The sequence below is a fragment of the Hyaloscypha bicolor genome, assembly GCF_002865645.1.
Source record: "Hyaloscypha bicolor E unplaced genomic scaffold K444scaffold_118, whole genome shotgun sequence".
In the NCBI taxonomy this organism is placed as follows: domain Eukaryota; kingdom Fungi; phylum Ascomycota; class Leotiomycetes; order Helotiales; family Hyaloscyphaceae; genus Hyaloscypha; species Hyaloscypha bicolor.
Window position 1 is genome coordinate 1,623,280 of NW_020194620.1, and position 24,081 is coordinate 1,647,360.

Consider the following 24,081-nt stretch of genomic DNA (forward strand, 5'->3'; position numbering starts at 1 on the left):
GAAGGGTGAGGGAGGCATCCACGGCCTTATGTCGGAGCCTGATGTGCCGCAGCCAAGCATCCCATCCGGAGAAAGCGGGTGGGTCATGGTCACGTGCTGCTTGTCATTATGCCATAGTCTATAGATCCGTGAGTGATTACTTGATTTCATTGGAACGGGCGAATTTAAGCATAGATAGTCAACTTAGTCTTTCTAAGACTATCCTAAACATTTACGATTAAGATATCTTTGAACAATCTTGGTTCTTGGTTGCTCATTCCCCAAGCGGAGAAAAGTGACGCCGCAACCGGCAGGCTAAAAATAAGCCGGCTCGAACAGACAAGAACCGAACTGCAAATCATCTTTGTCGCCATCCACCTTCGGCAACCACGACCCTCCTCAGCACCAACAACGACAAGACATCGAATGCGACTCATACACTTGCGCGATTCCGACTGACCGATCGGCCGCCCGAGATTTCATTCATTCTGAGGACTTGAGGTTGCGCAGAGGAGGTGGGCGAGCGGAGCAAGGCTGAACCGATTGACAAACAAAGGCGAGACGGCGGGAGGATTGGCAGTCATCAAATACACACTTCTAGTTCTCATCGAGTTGAATACCTGTGCATGGATCTAGCTAGCTGTCTTTGAAAAGATCTGTTCTCGAGATCGGAAGCCCGGTGGTTTCCGTGCGAGACGTTCCGTTTTGAAAGCCTTTCTCTTCACCCTCCCTCCTAGCACTTCTCCTGGCTTTGCAACAGCCCAACATGTCGTACGGTCAAGGACCTGATGATATAGCGGAGGATTTTAAGTCAGCCTTGCAGGACCTTAGCGTAGGTGACTTCTCTGATCCCAACTCTCCTTTTAGATGCATGGCGATGTTTTTCTCCTCTCTAGAGTAGAAACTCGCGAAACAATGTTCCAGCTCTCAAAACTCTCCCAGAATAGGCACCGCTGACACCTAGATCATCTAGATAAATGTACGAATCCCGCCGGAGCTCCACATGTCCTACTGTAATCTTGGACAGGCAGAAGTCTGTCCTGTCCACGAGACCCTTATTCCATAGACATCCTCAGATCAACGAATGCTGACACCACGGCAGTCAAGGTTCGAAATAAGTAATCTTACGATCATTGCAAAGGAGAATACAGAGCACGCCTTTGCGATTTCCGAAGCTCTTAAGCTTCACCTCAAACAAACCTCCCCGCAGAAGAAACTCCCTGCTTTCTATGTCCTCGATTCCATCGTCAAGAATGTCGGCACGCCATACACACTGTTCTTTGGTCGGCAACTCTACGCAACCTTTATGGAAGCTTACGCTTTGGTTGACACTAGTGTACGGAGGAAGATGGATGAGATGTTGAAGACCTGGAAAGAGCCTGTGCCTGGTTCAATGGATCCTCGACCTGTATTCCCCCCTGAGCTCACACGTCCAATTGAAAATGCCTTGATTAAGGCCAAAACTTCCTTTGTTCAGGCCCATCAGGAACATCTCAAAAACCAACAACAACAGCTGAACCGAGGTCGGTCGACCGCTTCTCCTGCTGGATATCGAGATACTCCAACCCCACCAAATGCGTATCGACCGCCCCCACCCAATGTTACGCCAGGATATGGCCCAAACTACCCTCCACAACAACAATATGCCTCTCCTCCCATAAATGGACAGCAATACCCGAATCAGCCAAATGGTCAGCAACCATATGGACCCCCGCCAGTAAGAATTCTTGAATTCTTATCATCGTCCTCTCACTGACAATTTCATAGGGACCACCTAGTCAGCAGTATCCTCCACAAGTAGCTTCAGGGCCGCCTTCATGGCAGCAACCACCATCTCAGGGGTATCAGGTGGCTGAAAATAGCATAGCAAGATTGAATAGTGACATTGACAAGCTTATCACTACGTCAAAGGCGGAATGGGCTCAAAATCCTTACGATAACAGTATTGGAACGAGACTGAAAGCCTTGCTTGATTTGCAGACTATTTTGCAAAACCAACAACTGCCACCAAATCAAATTGCCCTCATAAAAGATCAAGTTGATCAGCTGTCTGAAGCCTCTCAGGCACCTAAAACCCAGCTCCCTCCAGCACCAGTATATCCTCCTGCACCCGTAGCAGCTACTCAGCCGCCGGCTCAGCAGCCCTCGTTGAGTTCAATTCTTGGTCCAGGTGCTCTTGCAGCATTGGCAAGAGCCTCTGCAACTCCTCAGCCCGCGGCCCCTATAAATGCAGGGGCCCCAATTCGCTCTCCTCAGCCTCAGTATGCTCAACCTTCCTATCAACAACCTCCCGCCACGGCACCGGCTTCTACGCCAATTCCGGAAGCTAGCTCTTTGCTCGAACGACTGCGAGCTGCTGGAATGCTTCCAGCCGTTTCAACACCAACTAGTGCACCAACTCCAATGAGCTCTTTGCCTGTGCCACCAGGTTTCCCTCCGTCATTTCTCAACACTCCGCCGAGCGCCTCTCGGACGCCGCTGGCAAACTTGTCCAATGATGTTGTTCTGAAGCCTGCTTCCCTCAAAGAGTAAGCTTGTAGTCTCTTCCATTAATGTTTTCGCATCTAATATTGTTAGGAAACGGCCTCATCTCATCTCCAGCCTTTATGAGCGACTGGGGGCGCCTTGCACTCAATGTGGCCGTCGCTTCCAGGCAGACGAAGAAGGCAAGAAAAAGAAGACCGCTCACATGGACTGGCACTTCAAAGTTCATCAACGGATGGCTGAAGCAGAGGCGAGAGGACAACATCGAAGTTGGTATGTTGACGAATTGGTAAGTCTTGCTCTAAAATAATTTCAAAGCTCTGCTAACAGTACTCAGGATTGGATCAAATCCCGTGAAGTAGAAGACGAGTCAGGCACGGCTACCACAGTTGCAAATAACTCAAGCGCCGCCTCTGCAGCAGCAAACAACCCCAAGCTCCAGTATCTTGCAGTGCCAGACGATCCTGCTCTCGCAAACAGTCTTTGTCCCATCTGCCAAGAGAAATTCGAGATGAAGTGGCTTGATGAGGCGCAAGAGTTTGTCTGGATGGATGCGAAGAAGGTCGGAGACCGCATCTACCACGCAAGTTGCTACGCAGAGGCAACGAAGGATGTAATTACGCAGGTCAAGAGGGGTACGCCTGAGCCTGCAGGCGTGCTAGGAAAGCGGAAAGCTGAGGTAAGCCGTTTTCTCCCACACATATATGAGTTATAGTTGACTAATATAGAATTAGGATGATTACATGGCGTTGCGAACGAAGATCAAGACAGAAAATTAGGTTAATGGTGCACAGATACCATAGACAGATTTTGCATGGTGGGACCGTTTCTTCTCTAAAATAAGCATAGCATAGGCGTTGCAAGGAGCCAGATTAGATACCAAAATAATCAAGACTTTAAAACAGGCTTCCTTTCCTTAAGCCCCTCTCTTTGTTCACTATCGTGCCCGGCATTTCTTGTGTCTTGAGCCGACCATAGAGCCGTGCAAGCGCCAACTATTGACCGCCCTTCCACCGCCAGAAGACAAAGCGCCTCATCATCCACGACTGGGCTTCCTAGTGCAACTTTCCACATGAGCCTTGAGAAAGGCTTCCCAACATCACTGGCAGATGATTTGCATTTAAAAGGACAATCTTTGTCTGGGTCTACTTGTCCCACATGATAAGTGAAGTACTCCTATTTCCGCAGACTTATTCAAATCGCTCGCTTCCAAACTCTCCCTTAATGCCGATTGAAAGTTTCCCCTCCTTGACAATTTCGTCTTTTCGCTCCATTAATTCATCAACGGACCAATTGACCTCGACGTACTTCCCACTTAGGAACGTAGCATTTTCCGTTGCCAGCCACACACCAAGACCACCAAGGAGCTCCGGGCTATCTTTTGCAAACGGTTTGAAGTAGTTGAGTGTTGCGTTGGTAAGGATGAGACCTGGATGTACGGCAACCGCTGTGACATTTGGGTTCTCAACAGCGATAAAAGCTTGAAGTTGCGTGAGAGCTAACTTTGAAATCGAGTAGGCTGATAGACCTGGGAAGGGCATATGGGCTGCAAAAGTGGTGAGACTGATGATTGCTCCTTTCTTTTCCTTCCCCAGGAGTTTCAGGAATCCTTGGGTGACGAGAAACGTCCCTTTCACGTTTGTTTCCTTCGATATGTTAGTACTATGCTGAACAGTCGCAGATCACTTACGAAGTCATTCCACCAGGAGTCAAGTGGTTGCTCCACAATGGTCCCCCCTGAAATAACTGCGGCATTATTGACGAGGACATCTGCATGGCCAAACTTCTCTTTGACTTTCTCCCAGAAAGATGCGACGGATTCAGCATTCTTGATATCAGTAGTTACGATTTCCACCAGAACATCTTTGTTGATAGCATGGATCTCATCCTTCACCTCCTCAAGGCCAGCTTCATTTCGAGATACAAGTACCATAGCTTTGGGTACTGCCTTCGCAAATGATTTCACAAAAGCCTGATGAGATCAATCATTACCACTGTTGAGCCTCAAGCTTGTAGAGTCCAGAATTTGTCATTTTTCCGACTCTAAAAAGGACTTACAAGTCTTCCAAGCCCCTTGCTAGGTCCAGTTATGACGATGACTTTTCCAGCCATACTGTTTGCTGGATTTGTGGGGTCACTAGAGCCAATCAGCAATATGTTTTCTTTGGGGGAGGGTGAACTGGGAGCTGTGAATTCCTCCCGGCCAGTGAAAATAGGAGCTCGGGGTACAGGCCAAAGAAATAGGTTCTGTACACGGTGGGGTAAACATCTCGGTACACAGTTTTTGTAAACTGTGCTTTCTTGACAAACATGTCACTTGGAGGATCCGCCATGGCTGTGTGTTTAAGGCGTGGAACGGTAGAATCTAGATTTGGAGGGTTCTCGGGTTCCTTTAGGCGCAGACAACGGGTTGTTTTAGAGTGGATTGATTTACCTAGCAACGCCGGACTGGCAGCGGCTGTATATATACAGGTTCTTAACTGCTATCACGGATGCAGCAGCCAAAGAGGCGTCGAACTGAAGATGATGCATCTCTGACAAATGCGGGGTTCTTCGAGGCGCGAGTGTCTGGGATTCCACCTCTGGCCATGTGGGGCTTCAAAAATCAATGAATGTTGTGGCTCCTTTTATGCGAGCAAGTCTCAAGGCTTGCTTTCCAGGTCTGGGTATCGAGCAGAGAGTCGTCTGGAAGGCTTGTTACGAGGTTTAGGGCGAGATCAAGCCAATATGTAGATTTGCTCCAGCCAATCACAGCTGCACGGCTCTCTGGACCGAATAGGTTTGGCTCGGAACGTCCGCTACTCGGACTTCGCGCATTCGCGTCTTCGCGTCCTGGGAGACACGGGGAAGAATTATAATTTCAAAGTACAGTGCATCCAAGTCCTGTACTTCGAAATCACATTTCTGATGGCTCCAATTGCTTACTTTGCTCACAAGTGTGCGTCTTACAAATGTTACCATACCAACAACATGTCGGCCGCGAACAGTAACATAAGGTAGCATAACAAAGTAAACAACGTTCAATGGGTGCAATTCATAGCAATCGAAGGACATTTTAGTTAGTTTGGTACAAGTATTTAAGGTGATTGAATTTCCTCTCTATTCTGTGTACAAGCCTTTCTCTTCTCATCTTCATTGAATCTCTACAAACATGGCCTTCAAAAAGATTGCAATTGCTGGTGCATCAGGATATCTTGGGCGCAAAATCTTGGACCATCTCCTCACTATTCCAATAGTCTCTCGGGTCACTGTGCTCACCCACTCGCCCTTGGCGGATTTTCCCTCCTCGCCCATCTTGACCGTCATCTCAATCCCCTCCTACCGAGCTGTTGCTGCCCTGACGTTGGCTCTTCAGGGTCATGAACTCTTGATCTCTGCTCTCTCCCGTCTTAGCGCCGATGAAACCGACGAATTTCTCATAGCAGCAGCAATTGCTGCCGGCGTGAGGCGTTATATGCCTTCAGAATACACCGTTGATTGCATGCATCCGCACGCGATTGCCGTCTCAGGTTCCACGGTCATAGCAGGCAAAATTGCAAGTGCTCAGAGGGTTCAACATTCAGCTGAAAAGGGCGAGATCGAGTATACTACGTTAGTGACTGGTGAGTCCCAACTTCTCGATGTGTCAATCCCTCTTGTAGCAATGTCCCAAAAGCTCTTGGGATATTCTACTCCCGAGAACACCTGAAAGAAGAATACTAACTCCGATTTCTCGGGAGCAGGTGCCTTTTTGGATTTCTGGTTTGAATACCCAAATCCCATCATTGACACCAACGCAAAGACAATCACCTTGTTAGATGGAGGTGAGAAGAAGATGACTGGCGTGACAACTGAGTTCGTAGCAAGATGCATTGGGGCTATTGTTGCAATGCCCGAAGAGTCTACAAACAATCAGCGGATCAGGATTGCGGAGGTCGAATATACAGGGAAAGCACTCCTTCAAACATTCGAGGAAGTGACGAATGAGAAGTGGACTGTAGTTGACAGAAGCACTGACGAAATCCTCAACGAGGCTGTGAAAGCAGGGGGGAAAGGAGACATGCGAGGGTTCTATATGGGAAATATCATCAAACTCAACTTTGATGGCGAAGGGGCTGGCTATTTCGAAGAAGGCATGGAGTGGTTAGATGGTGCTGTCAAAAGGCAGAGTCTGAAAGAGATAGTAGAGAGAAGTATTTCTCGCTTGAACTGGTAGGCTTTAATTGTTGAACTGGCTTCTCTGAATTGAATTTATAGGATTGTTTGGGGATTTTGGCTAAGCTGATGAGAGGTGTGGTGATTTTTCACTTGAATAACAAGATCCCCCAGATGGCTTCAATTTTACTGGTTCCTACAATCGAGGGTCCAAGATGTTTGGGGATATATGGACTTGCTATGCCTATGGACGAGGAGACGCGCAGGCCGTCGATTCCGAGGAGAGCTGCGGCCAGGAAAAGTTTCTGATGAGAGGTTATTGATGGTGATGGCTCATGATTGCAAGGAGAGTTACTTAGTTTATGTTAGTGTCGTCTCCTTGTTTGGTGCAATGGGAATACCCCGTCAAGCAGCGGCGTTGTCGGATTCTGAAGGGAGTCCTAAGAGGGGTTGGAAGTGCAGGCCAGTTTCTATCCTTGAGGCTTTTTTTAATCTTACCTTCTATACCTTAATAAGGGCTGCTGTCGATCGGCCTCTTTCCTATCTTCCGTGTATCTTACATTAGCGGCGGAGTCGGAGAGGATGGATTTTGGTTCTCCTGTCCTGAACTTTTTTGAGCTGCGGCTTTGATAATTTATTTTTCAATCACATTTGACAAGAACAACCTTGCACTGCCTTGGGTTACTTCTCAATCATTTTGAGATCTCAACTATTAGTTCGCAAAAACTGTAAGAGCAATCTGGCCCGATTAAGGTTATTCTTTAGTCCGAGACCTAAATATAGTTACCCTACACTAAGACACGACCATCCTCGGGAAGTGCCGTTCGAAGATCCTTTACTTCTACTCCCCCCGCCCACCCCTAATTAAATGTAACAGTGGGTCAAAATGCAGAGGTTTTTTGGTATGGTCCCAGGCTGGTTTTGCGGGGACCCACTATTACATTTACTAGTTGGGGGGGGGAGCAACATTTTTGGGTTTTTAGGAGCATTCTTGTGCCCACGAAAAGGGCCCCAGTTTGAGACTAAACTGGCCGCCTGACGGGGATTAGGTTAATGCCATCCACTCTCAGAATGCCTGCTTGGTTGATTTCGGAGGAGCTCAAGTCAATCTCAATAAATTGATTTCGAACGAAGGGACAGGACGTCAGTACATAGTTGTACTCACAACTCTCATCCACAATCGGTGGCTGGCTGAATACCGATTGGTAGGTCATATTTCGGTACGACGTGCAGCGGTGCAGCCGAGCCAAGACTCACTGACAGGGGCTGGCACTGGTTCCCCAAACCGCTAAAAGCAATTTGAGCTGCTTGACTTTCAGCTCTCCACGCATCGCAAGTTCTTAACATCAAATTCCTCAAGCTAGCGCTCTTTGTGGAAGTGACAGCGGCTCTGAGTGGAGCCAGCTCTGGATGACCAAACCATACCATACCAGGACAATGGTGTAGGCCACCCCGCATAGGGCTGGCTTACCCAGGACCACCTCTTTCCTATAATTCCTGCGCCTCTGCTGCAACCTCACTTATATCATCCTCCCCGTAGTGTGTCAGTACCATTTCCCTCCATTGTGCTTTGCATGGATAAGGAATATTTCGAGTCATGAGTACTCCGGCAAGCAAGTCTCGCTCCGAACGAACGAGCTGGTAAGTCTGCCTGTTCGTACCGACTTCCGGACAATCTCCGTCTTCGGGCTCACAGAGACGCCCCACTTCGTATATAGAGGCTTGCTGACTTGATCTTGCTTAACATCAGCGAAAATACTTCGCCTCAGCTTGTCTTCATTGTACAGACAGGAAGTAAGAAGAGTAAAGATGTTCAAACACAAATTCGGAAGCATGTCATGAAAGATATTGGGAAGTCGAGGCGTAAAGAGAAGCGTGGGCGCAAAATAAACTTGGATATCCCTTTTGGCGCCCCTTCTTATCCAAAGAACAATCCTGCTCCCCCCCGGACGTGGTCTGTAGACCATCAGAGGAAGGATGGCATCGATTCTCCGATAAACATGCCGGACATTTCAATAGATGCCCCGGGCCCTTCATATAAATCAATACCCGATGTAGAAAATACATCCACCCCACTACCGCACCTGCAGGGTGACCTGCATGATATCTTGTCACCTGCCATTGGGTGGCACGAAACCAAAGCATTTACTCCTGGTATTGAGAGGCTGTGGCATGGAAGCATGGACCCGTTTGTTCGATACCCGGTAGAGCTGAATGATAGAACCCGTGAACTTGTGGATCTTGGTAAGCAAAATAGTATCAATTTTGTAGCAGGATGTTTTTAACTCTTATCACATAGCATTTGACGACCGTTATATCAGCGTTGGGCCCTTCAGGGACGCATGTCTTCCTGTCGGCACGATGGACCCTGCTGCATTTCGTCAAGTGCTGTCCAATGCTCTTCTCAATATCAGCTGCCGTCGAACGGATAGCCCCTCCCAAGAGACGAACAATTTCATCAGACACCATGCGCTGGCTGTGAAGTCCGCCAACGAGCGGATTAGTGATGACAATTTTGCCATTTCGGATGGATTTCTTGGAGCTGCCATCGGTTTTGCCTGCTATTATGTAGGCATTGTCTAAGGAGCGAGAACGATTCGGTACTGACATGCATTTATAGTTTTATACGGGCAATCAAGCTGCATGGCGGATGCATCTCCAGGGCGTTGAAGACATTATTCGAATGCGAGGTGGTATACACACCCTTGACAAAAACAAAGCCGTGAGAACACTTCTGGGATGGTATTCCTTCCCCTCTTCCATCTCGAAATTGAACATTCCATCTTACGCTAAGTAGGTCCGACATAGGAGGATGCTCCATCGAAGACGCCCTCCCTATCTTTCCTCTTCCTCTCTCGATCCTCCCTAACCAAAACAATCTCCGCCCCTGTCCCCAAATCTCATCACAAGCCTTCCACGTCTTCCGCGCATGGATAACTCACTTCCCGCGCCACCTCGAGACCCTAGATCTCCTTCGTTTCGTCTCTCGATTCTCCTCTCACCTAAAAGTCGAAGTCATCAACACGAACAGAAAGATCTTCAGCGATGGGGATTTTGGCACCGGCTACTTATTCCCTTTGCTACATAGATGTCTCAGTCTGCCTCGGTACAACGCAGACGTTGACGAAACCGACGGAGCGATATTACAAGCTTGCAGACTTGCCTGTACCTTGTTCCTAGCGGATATCAAACGGATTTTTGGTGTCAACGCCGTTAGCTGTAGTCTACAAACTCAGAAATTGCGGGGGTATCTTGAGAGTAGTAAGGGGCATTGGGGAGAACTTCAGTTGCTGAGGTTGTGGTGTTTGGCGATGGGTGGGATTGAGAGTATTGGGCCCCTACGGGATTGGTATGCGAATGAATTGCGGGATGAAGGGGTGACTATGGGGCTGTATTCTTGGAAGCAGGTGGAGGGTGAGGTGAAATCGCTGCTGTGGTTTGATGAATGTCATACGCCTCTGTTTGTAGAGTTGGGGTTGGGTGTCAAATGAACGTCTGGGCTGAATGCGCTAGGAGGGAGGTCATATACCTCATTTCATAGCCCGCTTCGCTGCTGATGGGATGGACATCCAAATTTTTGCAGGTTAAAGTTCAGGGGGCCTAAGGGGCTTGGGGAACAATTTGTGCTCACTACAAAACTATGTATATTCTATCAGGACAAAAATCTTGATTGCGACGGTCCCCATTCCTCGGCGAACTCGAAATACTCTATGTATATCTACGTCTGATTTGCCATTCCATGTTCTCAAAATCTTAGCAGTCTCAACTCAAAGCAGTTAGAGACGACGCCTATGCCCAATGTCCCATACCCCACCCATGCAACCTCATTATCATACATCATCTATCGAGCACAAGGTGCCGCGCTTCGTCTAACTTATTTTACGCCTTTGCGGGAATCTTTCTTCGAAGCTTGATTGTCTGCTCATAGAGAACGTCTTTGAAGGCAAACAAGAATGCGGCAGTGAGGACACTCTGAGTAACCTTTGGTCCAATTCCTACGCAAGTCAGCGATATTTCAAACATATAAAATCATGACAGCAACATACCCTTGTAAAACCCAACATAGCCTTCCTCGTTGGTAATCCTTCTCATAGCATGAACCATATTCTCCTTACCACCATCGCGGCCAGCAACATGCATGCGGCTCTTGACCGTGATGTAGGGGTATGTAATGCTGGTAGCAAACAGCTTCCCGAGAGCACCCAACAAGAATGCAACGGTTGGCGTAATCCTCTTCTTCTTCTCCAACATGTTCTTCAGCTGCTCAAAAATCGTGTATTGAAGAATCGGGTTGATGACCAACACCAAAGCCGGTACAACGCCAGCAAACAAAGCTTGTGGGCCCTCCTCTCTGATCAAAGCAAGCAATGTACCTACGGTCGTGGGTGCTCTCGGCGCCTTAGCACCAGGTAACAGACTCTCTTCAGTTTCATTATTTCTCTTCCTTGTTGTCATCCGCGTGTTGACCACCCAAATCGGATTTGTGAGCAGGACAGTCGCAGATCCAGCAATCGCACCAGCGATCATCGACTCAATTGTAGTAAGCCTTTTCGAGGCCCGTCCGGCTTTCACAGCTGCCTTCTCGAACCCGGCACGAGTCCATTCGTACCAGTAATAGTATACGAAGTTCGTAACGCTGATGCCGAAGAGCGCAGAGTCGAGTCCGGCGTAGAGACCTGTTATGCCTTCCCTCGCAACAATGCGCTTGACAGCGTTGAGGAAGCCGGAGTCGGCGCGCTTGGATTCGACTTGTGCGCGTGTGGAGAGGGTTATGAGGGGATATCTGCTGCAGTTAGTAAAGGGAGAGGCATTTATGAGAAGAGAAATTTTACGTCAACGCCATAGAGAGAATGCCCCCGCCTGCACCAGAAATGGCGTGGATGGCAGCATCAGAGGAAGCCATTTTGGGTTGCTTGACTGATGTGAAAGGTTGTGAAAGAAGGAGAGCACACACTCATTTAAATAAGATACAGAAATCCAAAACGAATGGATTTCCTTGTGAATGTGAAAGGAGAGAGTTAATATCCGTCTATCGAGGTAACCTTACTGCATATCAAAGCCATCTCCGACGAGTACCGGTGATCTTCTCTTTTGCCTCGGCAGCATGAGTGTGGAGAAGTTCGTCACGTGGGGTGGCTATTCTTATCCATGATTATTCATCCTTTTTACCTCTTTCCTGAAGCTACTTCCATTTTGATTCACCAAATGCCATCAATTAGGTATCATTTCCAACCACTCCCCCTTTCCATCTCATACATGGAGCGCACTACCAACTACTGAATTTGTACGTTCGTAGGGAATTGTCGCGGTGTTTTTGAGAGCTTTCTGTCGCGTTGAAGTTGCTTTGAGAAAGACGTGGCTTCTTGTTTCATATTAACTGCCGATTTCATCAAGTCAAGTGAGGTTTCGGAGGTTGAAGCTGTATATCTTTTATTTCTTTCGAGTAAATACATTTTGTCTTCTCATTTGTCTTTCCTTGGATGGATTTTATTTGCTGTTGAAGAGGCACGAATTATGCCACCTGTTCTTCATCTACCGATGATGAATCCAACACCAACAAAGCGTCTGGGGCTTCATTATCCCCCAAATCAGGGTCTCCTATCGCCTCTGTCTCAAGACCAATCAAGCGGCGGACAAAATGGCCAGCATGTCCTTCCTGCAAGACCAGCTTCCTTGACGCCAAATAGCCAGGGGTTTCCTTCACCACGCCGAAGTCTCCCCTCAAAAGACGTAACGGACGGCAATTTTGATGATGCCTATATCAACTTTGTCATGTACTGCAATCCAACTGTTTCTCCTGACACCGATACGACCGAGCTCAGAAAGATCTTTCGAGGCCCCCCGAAGAGTGATGGGAAAACATTTAGCACCTTTACTTTGTTTGAATTGATACGGAAACTCGATCAGAAAGAGATTAAAACATGGGCACAATTGGCTATCGATTTGGGGGTGGAGCCGCCGTCTTTGGAAAAGGGACAAAGTGCTCAAAAGGTTCAGCAGTATGCAGTGAGGCTCAAAGTGAGTAGATTTTATTGGCACCATCGAAACCCATCTAATGACATGTTTTGTTTCCTTTCAAAATGTTCTTAACAACCCCATCCGTACGACTCAGCTTGTCTCAAGTCTCCTGCTAATTTTAATAGCGATGGATGCATGCCATGCATGTGGATGCTTTCTTCGAGTTTCTATTGAACAAACCCCACGTATATTATACTCAAGTACCTCCGATTAACGACCCTTCATCCGAGTTTGGACGGGATGGAGTTGCCGCTGAGGAAGACCTGGCTCTCCGTGCATTACTACCAGAGACTCGGCCGAAACGAGGACGACGGAAAGCAGAGGATAGGGATGAAAGTGATACAGGAAAATCGCCATCACAACGTCCTCGTCTGGATTCTCCTACGTTATCCGAAGACTTTATGATGGCCAGAGCTTCATTGATTGGAGATAACACGACTCCCTCGACAGCTCATCCAGACTTTCAACAAAGCTTCAACGATAGAATGGCCCCGTGGTCCGCAACTGAAATACGAACCGCTGCTTCAGATACATCTTTCCGGTGGCCACCAACAGAGAGTAGTCAACCTCTATCAACACAACCTTTATCAGCTTATCCCCAGTCTGCCATTACGCCAACAAGTCGAACAAATCTTTGGAGTGACGCGAACGAACCTCGATCAGCTGTCACACCCAAGACTCGGGTACGGCGGCGGCACGGGCCAGCAGTTTCCTCAGCATGGCCAAGTAAAGGCGGCATGTCTTCGGGCAAGCTTAGGGGGAGACCACCAAACAACCGTTCCATTACAGATGGACCTTTCTCCACCTTCCCCGTAAATCCAGGGGGCGCCAGAGACGTCCCGACAATAAGTCTTGGAGACAACACTCCAACACAAACTCCTGTTGTGGGAAACTCCGATGTGTCTCATTTCTTTTCTGCGGGAATGCAAGCAAACGATCCAAATTCGCAAAATCAGAACGGGAGACCCGGTCGGCTACAACTTCAAGTACCCGAACGGCAAGGCGGGGCAGTCCGACTTGCTACGCCTCCGCAGGTACTTGTCAATGGCCCAATGGACACAGGTTCGGTGGACTCGGAAATGCACCAAGAGCTATCATCAAATCCGCAGCACATCGCTCCCATGATGGAATATTTCATCAGTCCTGGGGATCAAGACCCCAATTTTCCCGGTTTTGTGAGCTTTGCTTTTCGCCAGAACAAGGATACAGGTAAGTGGTATAGGACGAAGTTATCGAGCAATTGCTGACCATATGTGGCAGATCGCACCAACATGGATGCTCTGGAGAGCCACTTTATCTGCGAGATCTTGTCCGCAGAATGGTATGATGGAGCAGGAAAAAATATTGATAGGTGCAGTATTGATGAGGCTGACAAGATCTGCGAACAAGTCATCAAGAACCTGCAAGCCGAATCAAGCAGTACCGAAGCTTTCTTGATCAATCTGTCAGCGCTTGCTGGTGGTCCTCTGATGAGTCGGCTTAAAATGACGAGACGTGATCAAGGTACTGTAAGCCATTACGAGTGCCAGTGGAAAATGAGGTTTGGCTCCATTGAGGGCGACTTTACGATCAGAGCTACTGTCGACCACAGCGTTAATTCAGCAGCCTTAGAGCAAGGGCCAGAGGATGCGGAAGATTCATGGAAGAAGAGGTATCTAGATCTTCGACAGCAGATCAAAGAGAGAGATTCAGTGGTTGGAGGACTCAAGAGAGGCATTATGGATGCACTGGTTGTCTCGAACAAGTTCACGAACATGTGAAATGGGCCGGCTTAATTTGGGATAAGTTATGGAATACACTTTTTGCAACGTTTCCTGTCCGTTACCCAGCCGGCACTGAGACGTGAAGGACCGTGCCACGTGTAAACACTACACGGTAGCACATCACAACGACCTCATAGAGCATAACGTCGAGGCCTGCTTATGGTAACACAAGAAGCCGGATTCCGTATTCAATGCCCCAAACCGTTGGGAACAGATCTGCAGCCCTCTCTGCGTGCAAAGGGATCATCCCGCATCACAAGCTTCTCGAGTTGGCCAATTGGCAGAGTTTCGTGCTTTACCGCCCATAGGACCGGGGTCTTATTCTGCTGCCTTGTGGGGCAGTTCTCTCAAGTCGCCCGAAGGCTCTTTGTGTGGAGGCTCAGCGATGCTTTGCAAAAAGACCAGGAATTCGATGCGCCCGATGTGCTTAGAGAGACTCTCTCACGAAGTTGAGAACGTGGGAGAGTCTTTTGAAAGCTTTCGTATCCCTGAAATTGGGGGGCAGGGCAAGTCTCTGGGTACGTGGTCTCGGGAACACCCTTGATCTCGTGAGGGAGTTGGCTAAGTACGTCGGAAGCGCTGCATAGTGTATTAGATTGGTTTCTTCTTTTGTATTCTTGGGGGAACCAGGGCCTATTTCAAGCTGGTCGGGATCTTGGTGCTGTCAGAACATTGAAGTCGACTCTCCACAGCTGGCAGCAAGGGGGTTGATCGCGCGATTCATCTTTTGGCGGCTGCCTGTGGCGGCGGCCGTGCTTACTCGTTACTCGTTACTCTGCTGGGGGGAAAGCCCGCAGCGGGGCCCCATACCAGGAAAACTTCGAGATGGACTGTCCCGAATTTTGAGGTCACTTGGCTTCAGTCGAAGGACTCCGCCCTGCATTGTCTCCCTATGAATCAATTGTGTTCCATCATCAGCCTCTGGATATTCTTCCAAATGGGGCTATGCATGCTCAGGCCAGGCGGTACTGAGAGGAATTCCTGGCAATCTGGCGTCCTGCCAAACCACGACAGGACCCCACTCCAGCCGGATTGAGGTTGGATTCACACAGGGTTTCCGCAATCTTTCTCAGATCATTGGTGTGGTGGTCTTGCTTTGCACCACCCACTTGATCATTTTCTCCTCTGGGAACCCACTTGTGTCCCTCGTGGCGCACCTCAAGGACAAAATGCACGCGACGCTAGCCACAGGCAAGGCAAACGGCCTGCAAAATGTGTACCACCTGGAATCCAAGCAGAAGCGGCAGAAAACGACCTGGGACCCCTGCAACCGGCGAAGTTTATAACAACCTTGCATCCCTCCCCCGCTCTGGAATCTGGACAAAATCGAGCATCGCCGATGAATGTTCGAGATCATCACAGCATTTCCAGCGGGGGCGAGGTTCTACAATGCCTGGCTCCAAGCCGAGTGTCACTCATGTGGATGGATCCTCCCTCGATAGGTATGCGACGGATTCTGCCCGCCACTGGGAGCTTGACTGACTGCGGGGTAGGTCTCAAGATGAGAAATACCGCGGGCTCAATATCATGGAGTCGCGTCCTACACAGGTCAATTTAAACTCTAATTTAGAGGGGAGGTAAGTATTCCAGCCTTCTGGTAGCTGTCGTCCTCTTCTAATGAGCAACTAGAATACAGAACCCTTTAGCTGGCATCTCGAAAACTCTACTTTTGCAAGACGTTGACGATTTCGCAACCAAGCATGGACTTACGGATGCGCTTCCACTGTTACGGAAAGGCGCACTGGTTGCCCAGGATCCAAACTCATATGACGAAATAGGAGGAGCGGAAGCTTTGGATGATTCTGAGGTGGATGCTCTGCGTGATGAGGTCCTTCACAAGTGGAAGCAAAGTTCCTTTCTGTATATCACCGTTATTATGGTGAGTCCGAGCTCTATATCCAACACCGGACAAGATTTCTTCGACGCACTTGCTCCAAACTGAGATCAAGAAATCTTCGAGACGACTGCCCGAGAAACTGCTGACGTTGGTCTAGTGTTCAGTTGGTGCTGCGGTTCAGGGTTGGGATCAAACAGGTAAACTCCTGTTCATTTTTACCTGTTTTGATTATTTTGATATAATAAACCCCATTGAGCTCGAGCCCTTCTCTAGAAACTGTTGACTCACTTACGAACAGGTTCCAATGGCGCCAATCTATCCTTTCCCGAATACTTCCATCTTGATAAAGACACGACTCGCGGTGCCTTTCTCATCGGTTTGATAAATGCCGCGCCTTACCTTGGAAGTGCTCTTGGCTGTTGGTTTTCGGACCCACTCAACAGTTTCCTTGGGCGAAGAGGGACGATATTTATCTCTGCAAACTTTTGCTTATGGTCTGTTTTCGGCTCGGCTTGGACCCAAACATGGCAGCAATTGTTAATCTGCCGTATACTGTGGGTGTTGGGGGAGAAACCCTTTCCTATTCTGGCCTTTTTCATGAGTTTCTCCTGAGACAATACCCTCTCCCGAAAAATCTGCATCGAGCTATCACTAACTGCCCCGTTACCTAGACTCGGTATTGGAATGGGTGCGAAGGCAAGCACGTAAGTCACCTATTTCTCGGAGCATTACTTCCTCCTTCACATACTTGTTTTGCGAGCTGTTCAACTCCCGAGGTAGTCTCAGGAGCAGACTACTCAGAAAGCACTGTCTCAGCCCCAAACTGTATTCTTTGAAGGTAGTACTGATCCGAGATTCCGATGTTTAGAGTACCTATCTATGCCGCCGAGAATAGCCCTGCCAGCATTCGTGGAGCCCTCGTGATGTCATGGCAGCTATGGACGGCTTTTGGCATCTTCCTTGGATTTTGTGCAAATCTGGCCGTCGCAAATACTGGCCCGATCTCTTGGAGGTTGCAGTTAGGATCCGCCTTCATTCCAGCTGTTCCGCTCGTATTCGGTGTTTATTTTTGTCCGGAGTCGCCGAGGTGGTACATGAAAAAGGGTCAGTATGGCAAAGCTTACGAATCGCTCCTACGGCTTCGGAACCATCCGATTCAAGCCGCCAGGGACATTTACTACATCCATTCGCAGTTGGAATTGGAGGCCGAAATTCTGGGCACGAACACGTACAAGACACGCTTCATTGAGCTGTTTACTATCCCTCGCTTGCGCAGAGCAACTGTGGCTGCAACCACCGTCATGCTCGCACAGGTAAGACATCACCTCGATAAAGGCCCACTTCATGTCAAGACTAACACAAGAACGTAAGCAAATGTGCGGAATAAACGTGATGGCATTTTACAGTTCCACTGTATTTGTTCGGGCAGGCGCATCACGTATCACGGCCTTGTGGGCATCTTTTGGCTTCGGACTCATAAATTTCATCTTCGCCTTCCCTGCAATCGTGAAGAACCTATTTCTTTATCCATACCCCAGGCTCCCTACTCACGCCCTCCTCCCCGATGAAACATGTTGCTAATTTGTTCTAGTGGACTATCGATACCTTTGGACGTCGAGCTTTGCTGCTGTTCACTTTCCCCAACATGGCGTGGAGTATGTTGGCAGTGGGCCTCTGTTCTCTGATCTCGAGTGCAGAAAAGACCCACCTTGCACTCATGGCGTTCTTTATATATCTTTTTGCTGCGTTTTATTCGCCAGGGGAAGGTCCTGTCCCTTTTACTTATTCGGCCGAGGTGTTTCCGCTTTCCCATCGTGAAGGTAAGACTTATTCCATATGGACATGCTATTCTTGGGTCTGAGGGTTCAGAGCCTAGGGCTTCCCTGGGCCCACCATGTCCATATGCCTAAAGAGCTTGGCTCCCCAGCTCCTGATCTCCCTCTCAAGAATTGAGAAAGGACCATACTAATTCGATCGTAGTTGGCATGGGATGGGCCGTTGCAATGAACCTTTTCTGGGCCGCAGTGGTTGGCATTGCTTTGCCGTGGATGTTAAACGCCATGGGTACCATGGTAAGTTCTTTCTGAATGAGTGGGGATTTCAGGACTCATCTCAAAATGTCCCAATTGTCCGGGAGATTCAACGGCGCTTGAACATCGCTGACAAGATATCACAGGGCGCCTTTGGATTCTATGCCGCAATGAATGTACTGGCATTATGTATGATATTCCTCTGGGTTCCTGAGACGAAGCAGCGGACGTTGGAAGAGCTGGACTATATCTTTGCTGTCCCGACCCGGATTCATATAAGATATCAATTGAAAACAGCTCTCCCATGGTGGATCAAGCGATACGTCCTGATGAGAAAAGGACCTGGGCTCGAGCCTCTGTATCACTTCGACTCGCCTTCGGGGCGTACAGGGACTGACCAAATCTACGTTCACGACAGAATACGAGAACACCATACCAGCGAGGTGAGGGAAGGCGCTGCTGAACTTCCGGCGAACGGGCGAGAGATGTCTCAGCAAGGTTATGTTGGATGGACGACGATGAACTTTTAGCGTTCGTTTTTATTTGGGTGAGCGAGGAGTTCAGGATGATTTTACCATGGGTGGCGTTATGAGCTTTTGTCTACGTGTACGCACTAGAAATCTGACGATCGTTGCATGGCAGCTTTAGCTTGTTGACAACTTGTAGATACCCAATATGTATTTCTTGAAGCCACTGAGCACAGAAATCATACACGAGATGTCGGGTTCGTCGGCCGGCTGGGAAGTCAACCATCTCCTCGGCAACTTGCTTACCGAGCATTGCCTTATCCAGGGGGGGTCCATGGGGAGCCGTTCGGCCACTCGACCATTGGACGTTCCAGAAAAGTTATCTCTTTCCCATTATTAACAATGCCGCCACCAACAGCCGGTCTCCATGCACGGCCTTTCTAGCAAGCTTCTATTTTAGAGGGGCGGAAAGTTCCCCGCACTGGGGCGTCGTTAACTCTACAATCCCGGAGCGGACTCAGTCGGCCGTGTCAGACTGGATTCCAGACTAGATCACCCCCAGAAAATACCAGAGGCGAGAATCACTCATAAATGGCGACAGTGCTCTGAAATCTAGTCATTGAAATCAACACTTCTCCTTCGACAAAATGATTCTCGAACGACTACTCAATATCTCGCCCACTACTCTCCTCATCATCCCTCCCGTAGGCATTCTCATTTACGGCTTCTTACAATACCTCCTCGATCCTCTCCGCTCGGTCCCGGGGCCATTCTTGGCACGCTTCTCACGCCTGTGGTACTTCCTCGAAATCTATAAAGGGAGCTTCGAGGAAACAAACATTGGGCTGCACAGGAGATATGGGCCCATTGTGAGAATTGCTCCGCATGAGTACTCAATTGACGATGTTAATGCTGCTCGGACAATTTATGGGCACGGGAATGCCTTTGTCAAGGTTCTATTCTCTCAGGTCTATAAATTATAAATCGAAGAAGTGCTGATTGTTCCCAGGCACCTTGGTATCAGGCTTGGATGCCGCCAGATGTCAACAAAGCTTCTCTGTTTTCTGATCTCAACCCACATCGGCATGGGCTCCAACGCCGGAAGTTCTCTTCTCTCTATAGCATGAGTGCTCTCATTGGCTATGAACCCTTTGTCAACAACTGTACCTCCCTTCTCTGCCACCGTTTCAACGAGATTGCCCAAGCTGGGAAGACGGTAAATCTACAACATTGGCTGCAATGCTATGCCTTTGATGTCATTGGAGAAATAACCTTCGCCAACCGTTTCGGGTTCCTCGATATGGGAGAAGATAAAGAAGGTGTTTTCGGTGCTATTGATGAACGAGGGATCTACAGTACCTTTGTTGGAATCTTCCCCTGGATCCATGCTATCTTGTATCCGTTGCTTCCGAAGACTGGCGGTCATGGATACGTGTTCAACTACACATTGAGGCAGATCGAGGAGCGGCAGAAATCATTGAAGGATCCAAGGAATGCTGGACGAGAAGGACCACCTGATATCATGACGAAGATCCTGCTGGCGCATGAGGCGGATCCGAATAAGATGACGAAAATAGATCTGATCACAATGTGTCAGTCAAATATTGGAGCTGGAAGTGATACGACAGCCATCACTCTCTCCAGTATCCTATATCATCTCCTCAAATACCCCAGGACCTATCAGGTACTTCGAAATGAAATCGACACCGCGGCCAAAGAAGGAACAGTCTCCGATCCTGTGACATTCAAAGAGGCGCAAGACTTACCTTATCTGCAAGCCGTAATAAAAGAAGCCCTCAGAATGCACTCCGCGACGGGCCTCCCCATGCAGCGCGTTGTTCCGCCAACAGGAACAACAATCGCGGGTCACTTCATCCCAGCCGGTTCCTCAGTTGGAATAAATGCCTGGGTTGCCCACCGGAATACTTCGATCTACGGGCCCGACGCAGAACAATGGCGTCCTGAGCGCTGGCTTGAATTCGAGCAACAGGGAAGAGGTGCAGAGGTTGAGAAATACGCACTAGCGTTTGGGATGGGGAGTCGTACTTGCATTGGTAAGAATATTAGTTTGTTGGAGATGAGTAAGTTGGTGCCGCAGCTGGTGAGGAAGTTTGATTTTCAGTTGGATGAGGAGTTGGAGAAGGAGGGGTTGAAGAGTTGTAATAGGTGGTTTGTGAAGCAGATGAATTTTGAGGGGAAGGTGTTTGCTAGGGGTGAGGAAAAGGATGGTTGAAGGAATGCTGGGACATTGTGGAGGGAGGAGGGAAATTTTGGAATGAAATCGAGCACGATTTCCTTTGCTCTGCGACTGAATGTTCTATCACTGCCTCGACAAATATAGCCGTACCTCTCTCACAGAACAATGCCGGCGATTGTGTTGCCTTGCTTCGCTTCAATTCGGTCCCTTTTTTCTTCTCGCTCCATGCTGCCGTCTCCTTCACTCGATAGTTTTGCAGGCTGTTTAACGAGTATCGAAGAGACCTTGATTTCGACAATAAATAAAACTCGTTAGAAATCCATAGAGATGATTCCGTACCTCTTGATGCAGGTGATGATCAAGGAACGGTCTCGGTTTCGAGGGATGTGGAGATAACAATGTAGTGTACTGGCAATGTTCCAAGAATGCATAAGAAATGACTCTCAACATGTAAGAATTCCCTTTCCCAAGATTCAATCCGCTTCGATGAGTCGGGATGCGGGCATTGATCAGGAGAGAGTGTACTATTCCACCTCACACTTGTGCCAGCGCTTGTACCAGCGATAGGTGGGACAATCTTCCTGGCCGGAGCATCCCCATTGCCCATTGGTTCGGAGATCAAATACCGCGGTCTGTAAATCGCACAATGGCATGCATGACCGAGTACAAGAAAGAATGCAGTCGCAGCCGTTCGGCATCTGCGCCCGCCGCGAATCTAGGAGTTGCAGATCAGCGTTTTCCCATCGAATTGCAACCGCTGCGAATCCGACGATTAGGAAGGTGGGGCCGAGGCGTTACGAGTAGAGACAGCTTATTTGGTCATCATTGCTGAACTACCTTGAGAGGAAATGGGAGGTGCGAGTGTGCAAGCTTAAAGTTGGGGTGTGCTCTTTCCTTCTTCAATATCGGAGGCGGAGTCAACTTTCGTTTTGGTTCAACTTTAACCCTCAAAAATAAGAGCGCTCGATCTGCCAGCAACCAGCACAAAGTCAAGATGAGTGCGTCGAACTCAAAACCAGCTCGCTTGTCGAGACAGAGGATTGAGGAGGATCGCAAGTTAAAGCTGAGCGTTATCGACCCAGAGCCGGTTTCCGGTGGAGATGATGGTGAAGTCGAGGTTGAAGATCTTTGTCTGGAGACTGAGAGGATGGAACGCAGACTGGTTAGGAAGATCGATATTAGGCTTTGCACTATCGCTGGAGTGCTCTGCTCATTGAATCTGCTCGATAGGTTTGAACCTTCCAGGAATCTGTCTCACAGTGAAGTGCTGATTATGAGTTTTGAAGTGGGATTATTTCGAGCGCCAGTGTTACGAGCATCTTTGAGGATCTTGGATTGGGGGTGGGGAATCGATATGTAAGCTCACAATCTGTGATGGGTGAAGCAATGGGGAGCTGATGAATGTGACAGTCTGTTTCCATCCTCGTGTATACTGTTGCCAGTGTAGCCTTCCAAATGCCGGCAACAATCCTGGTCAGAATGCTAGGCCCAAGAGTGATGTTTTCTCTCATCACTGTTGGCTTTGGGATAATCACTCTGGTAAGTTCTCAACCTGTTTTTGAATGATCGGATATTGATGGAACAACCAGTGTACGGCGTTCATTCAAAATTACAAGCAGATGATAGTTTTGAGAGTCTTACTGGGAATATTCCAGAGTGCTATTTTCCCTGGACTGAGCTATCTCATCTCAACATGGTACACAAGACGGGAACAGCAGCTGCGGTACGCATTCCTCCAATCTGGTGAGGTAACCATCGTGGGGTTGGGAGCATTTTTGAACTACGGATTGAATCACCTCGATGGGAAGGCTGGCTTGCGTGGTTGGAGATGGATGTTTCTTGTCCAAGGACTTCTAGCAATCGGTAAGGAAGATCCGGAGACCTATTGAGGTACACCAGGATGCTGATCAGTCGCCAGTTATTGGATTTGTAACTTATCTATGGATTGTCGACTTCCCGGAGAACTCTCACAGGAGCTTCCACTTCCTCACGGCCGAGGAGCAAGCTTTCGCAGAAAACCGTATTTCCGATGATCGTGGAGACGTGAAAGCTGAAGATTTTTCGTTGTTCCAGTCGTGTCTGGTGCACTTTACAGACCTGAAACTGTACGGATTCTGTATCCTATTTTTCTGTCAGAATGTCATCAGCACCGGGTTGTCCTATTTTCTTCCGATAATCCTTCAGTCCGGGATGGGATTTTCGAGCGATCAATCGATCCTCCTCTCAGCTCCACCCTACTTCTACGCCGTCATTCCCGTAATCATCTCCTCCATTGTTGGTGATCGGTACCAACTCCGAGGACTGGTGATCACTTTCAACTGTATTTGTACTATTACCGGTTTCAGCATGCTGGGGTTTTCTACTCAAGTCGCAGTTCGGTATATAGGAACATATCTCGCAACTGGCGCATATGTCAGTAATTGGGCAGCGATGAATGCCTATCAAGCCAATAATATTGTTGGACAATGGAAAAGAGCCACTTTTGCCGCTTCTATAACAGCTTGCAATGGCTTGGGTGGGATTGCGGGAAGCTTTATTTTCAGACAAAACGAGGCTCCAAGGTATGTACAGACTTCTTGAACCCATCATTCTCCTTGAAGTCTCAGATCATGCTCGGCACGGGATTTGTGGATAATAAGATGCCCTGCTGTCTTGTGCCGAGACCATTCTGGATTTTACTAGACTTTCTAAGGGGTCGATGTCTGAACCACCTCGAGGGCACTGACAAAAGACTTCCTTGACAAGAACTTGAAGCTGACTGTGTTCAGATACATGACTGCAATCTGGGTCAGCATTGCATCCCACATCCTGATAATTGCCATTGTGGCACTTTTCACCATGTACTTTTGGTGCGCGAATAGAAAACAAAAGACGGGAACAATGTTACTTGAAAGAACGACGGGTTTTAGATACACTTATTGATCGGATATCGCTTTAAACCGCATGGAAGCGGCTGCTCAATAGCATCTGACACGACTCAAGGTTCTGTTTTGCATGATGCTTGTGCATTGACAGTTTGAGACTCCTGTCATGCCGGTAAAGAATGCCAAGACAAGAAACTTTAATAACTTGGGACCAGATTTGCTCGATCTGGTGAAGTAGACACGTGTATTAGAAATTCGAACACTTGGTTCTTCCCGTGATAAGCAGTTCACTGAAAATTTACCCCTTT

At 48.4% G+C, this 24,081-nt stretch overlaps 10 protein-coding genes across 10 annotated transcripts; 8 read left to right on the top strand and 2 right to left on the bottom strand.

Moving 5' to 3' along the window:
- Positions 1 to 751: 751 nt before the first annotated feature.
- Positions 752 to 3,613, top strand: K444DRAFT_66180 (uncharacterized protein). The gene is made up of 5 exons (XM_024886627.1): positions 752 to 1,696; positions 1,747 to 2,507; positions 2,557 to 2,752; positions 2,801 to 3,142; positions 3,198 to 3,613. The coding sequence occupies exons 1-5, from the start codon at positions 1,064 to 1,066 to the stop codon at positions 3,240 to 3,242; spliced, it is 1,977 nt and encodes a 658-aa protein (XP_024733410.1). The 5' UTR covers positions 752 to 1,063; the 3' UTR covers positions 3,243 to 3,613.
- A 40-nt stretch (positions 3,614 to 3,653) lies between these two features.
- On the bottom strand, positions 3,654 to 5,138 carry K444DRAFT_595062 (putative oxidoreductase ucpA; the record flags this gene model as incomplete). The annotated part of the gene is made up of 4 exons (XM_024878381.1): positions 4,717 to 5,138; positions 4,522 to 4,600; positions 4,154 to 4,435; positions 3,654 to 4,109 (listed from the first exon to the last, which is right to left on the bottom strand). Exons 1-4 carry the CDS (start codon positions 4,794 to 4,796, stop codon positions 3,654 to 3,656), a joined length of 897 nt encoding a protein of 298 aa, XP_024733411.1. The 5' UTR covers positions 4,797 to 5,138.
- Positions 5,139 to 5,614: 476 nt separating this feature from the next.
- On the top strand, positions 5,615 to 6,707 carry K444DRAFT_595065 (NAD(P)-binding protein; the record flags this gene model as incomplete). The annotated part of the gene is made up of 2 exons (XM_024878382.1): positions 5,615 to 6,065; positions 6,186 to 6,707. 2 exons carry the CDS (start codon positions 5,615 to 5,617, stop codon positions 6,656 to 6,658), a joined length of 924 nt encoding a protein of 307 aa, XP_024733412.1. The 3' UTR covers positions 6,659 to 6,707.
- Positions 6,708 to 6,742: 35 nt separating this feature from the next.
- K444DRAFT_66207 (uncharacterized protein) lies at positions 6,743 to 7,382 on the top strand. Its single transcript, XM_024886653.1, has one exon. The coding sequence runs from the start codon at positions 6,827 to 6,829 to the stop codon at positions 7,160 to 7,162; it is 336 nt and encodes a 111-aa protein (XP_024733413.1). The 5' UTR covers positions 6,743 to 6,826; the 3' UTR covers positions 7,163 to 7,382.
- Positions 7,383 to 8,194: 812 nt separating this feature from the next.
- K444DRAFT_694065 (uncharacterized protein) lies at positions 8,195 to 10,282 on the top strand (the record flags this gene model as incomplete). The annotated part of the gene is made up of 5 exons (XM_024887853.1): positions 8,195 to 8,238; positions 8,348 to 8,841; positions 8,897 to 9,165; positions 9,218 to 9,339; positions 9,395 to 10,282. The coding sequence occupies 5 exons, from the start codon at positions 8,195 to 8,197 to the stop codon at positions 10,086 to 10,088; spliced, it is 1,623 nt and encodes a 540-aa protein (XP_024733414.1). The 3' UTR covers positions 10,089 to 10,282.
- A 194-nt stretch (positions 10,283 to 10,476) lies between these two features.
- Positions 10,477 to 11,500, bottom strand: K444DRAFT_632900 (putative peroxisomal membrane protein PMP47A; the record flags this gene model as incomplete). Its single annotated transcript, XM_024883534.1, has 3 exons — positions 10,477 to 10,592; positions 10,644 to 11,380; positions 11,430 to 11,500. The coding sequence occupies 3 exons, from the start codon at positions 11,498 to 11,500 to the stop codon at positions 10,477 to 10,479; spliced, it is 924 nt and encodes a 307-aa protein (XP_024733415.1).
- An 869-nt stretch (positions 11,501 to 12,369) lies between these two features.
- Positions 12,370 to 14,375, top strand: K444DRAFT_536288 (uncharacterized protein; the record flags this gene model as incomplete). Its single annotated transcript, XM_024875362.1, has 3 exons — positions 12,370 to 12,615; positions 12,741 to 13,824; positions 13,876 to 14,375. 3 exons carry the CDS (start codon positions 12,370 to 12,372, stop codon positions 14,373 to 14,375), a joined length of 1,830 nt encoding a protein of 609 aa, XP_024733416.1.
- Positions 14,376 to 15,554: 1,179 nt separating this feature from the next.
- Positions 15,555 to 18,999, top strand: K444DRAFT_616341 (MFS sugar transporter-like protein). The gene is made up of 11 exons (XM_024880908.1): positions 15,555 to 15,820; positions 15,872 to 15,955; positions 16,008 to 16,257; positions 16,373 to 16,412; positions 16,514 to 16,769; positions 16,887 to 16,919; positions 17,084 to 17,528; positions 17,587 to 17,721; positions 17,807 to 18,035; positions 18,196 to 18,287; positions 18,392 to 18,999. The coding sequence occupies exons 1-11, from the start codon at positions 15,591 to 15,593 to the stop codon at positions 18,773 to 18,775; spliced, it is 2,178 nt and encodes a 725-aa protein (XP_024733417.1). The 5' UTR covers positions 15,555 to 15,590; the 3' UTR covers positions 18,776 to 18,999.
- A 360-nt stretch (positions 19,000 to 19,359) lies between these two features.
- On the top strand, positions 19,360 to 20,945 carry K444DRAFT_535883 (cytochrome P450; the record flags this gene model as incomplete). Its single annotated transcript, XM_024875328.1, has 2 exons — positions 19,360 to 19,665; positions 19,722 to 20,945. 2 exons carry the CDS (start codon positions 19,360 to 19,362, stop codon positions 20,943 to 20,945), a joined length of 1,530 nt encoding a protein of 509 aa, XP_024733418.1.
- An 808-nt stretch (positions 20,946 to 21,753) lies between these two features.
- Positions 21,754 to 24,050, top strand: K444DRAFT_616343 (MFS general substrate transporter). Its single transcript, XM_024880909.1, has 6 exons — positions 21,754 to 22,139; positions 22,196 to 22,265; positions 22,320 to 22,448; positions 22,499 to 22,772; positions 22,828 to 23,470; positions 23,678 to 24,050. The coding sequence occupies exons 1-6, from the start codon at positions 21,904 to 21,906 to the stop codon at positions 23,829 to 23,831; spliced, it is 1,506 nt and encodes a 501-aa protein (XP_024733419.1). The 5' UTR covers positions 21,754 to 21,903; the 3' UTR covers positions 23,832 to 24,050.
- The last annotated feature ends 31 nt before the right edge of the window (positions 24,051 to 24,081 follow it).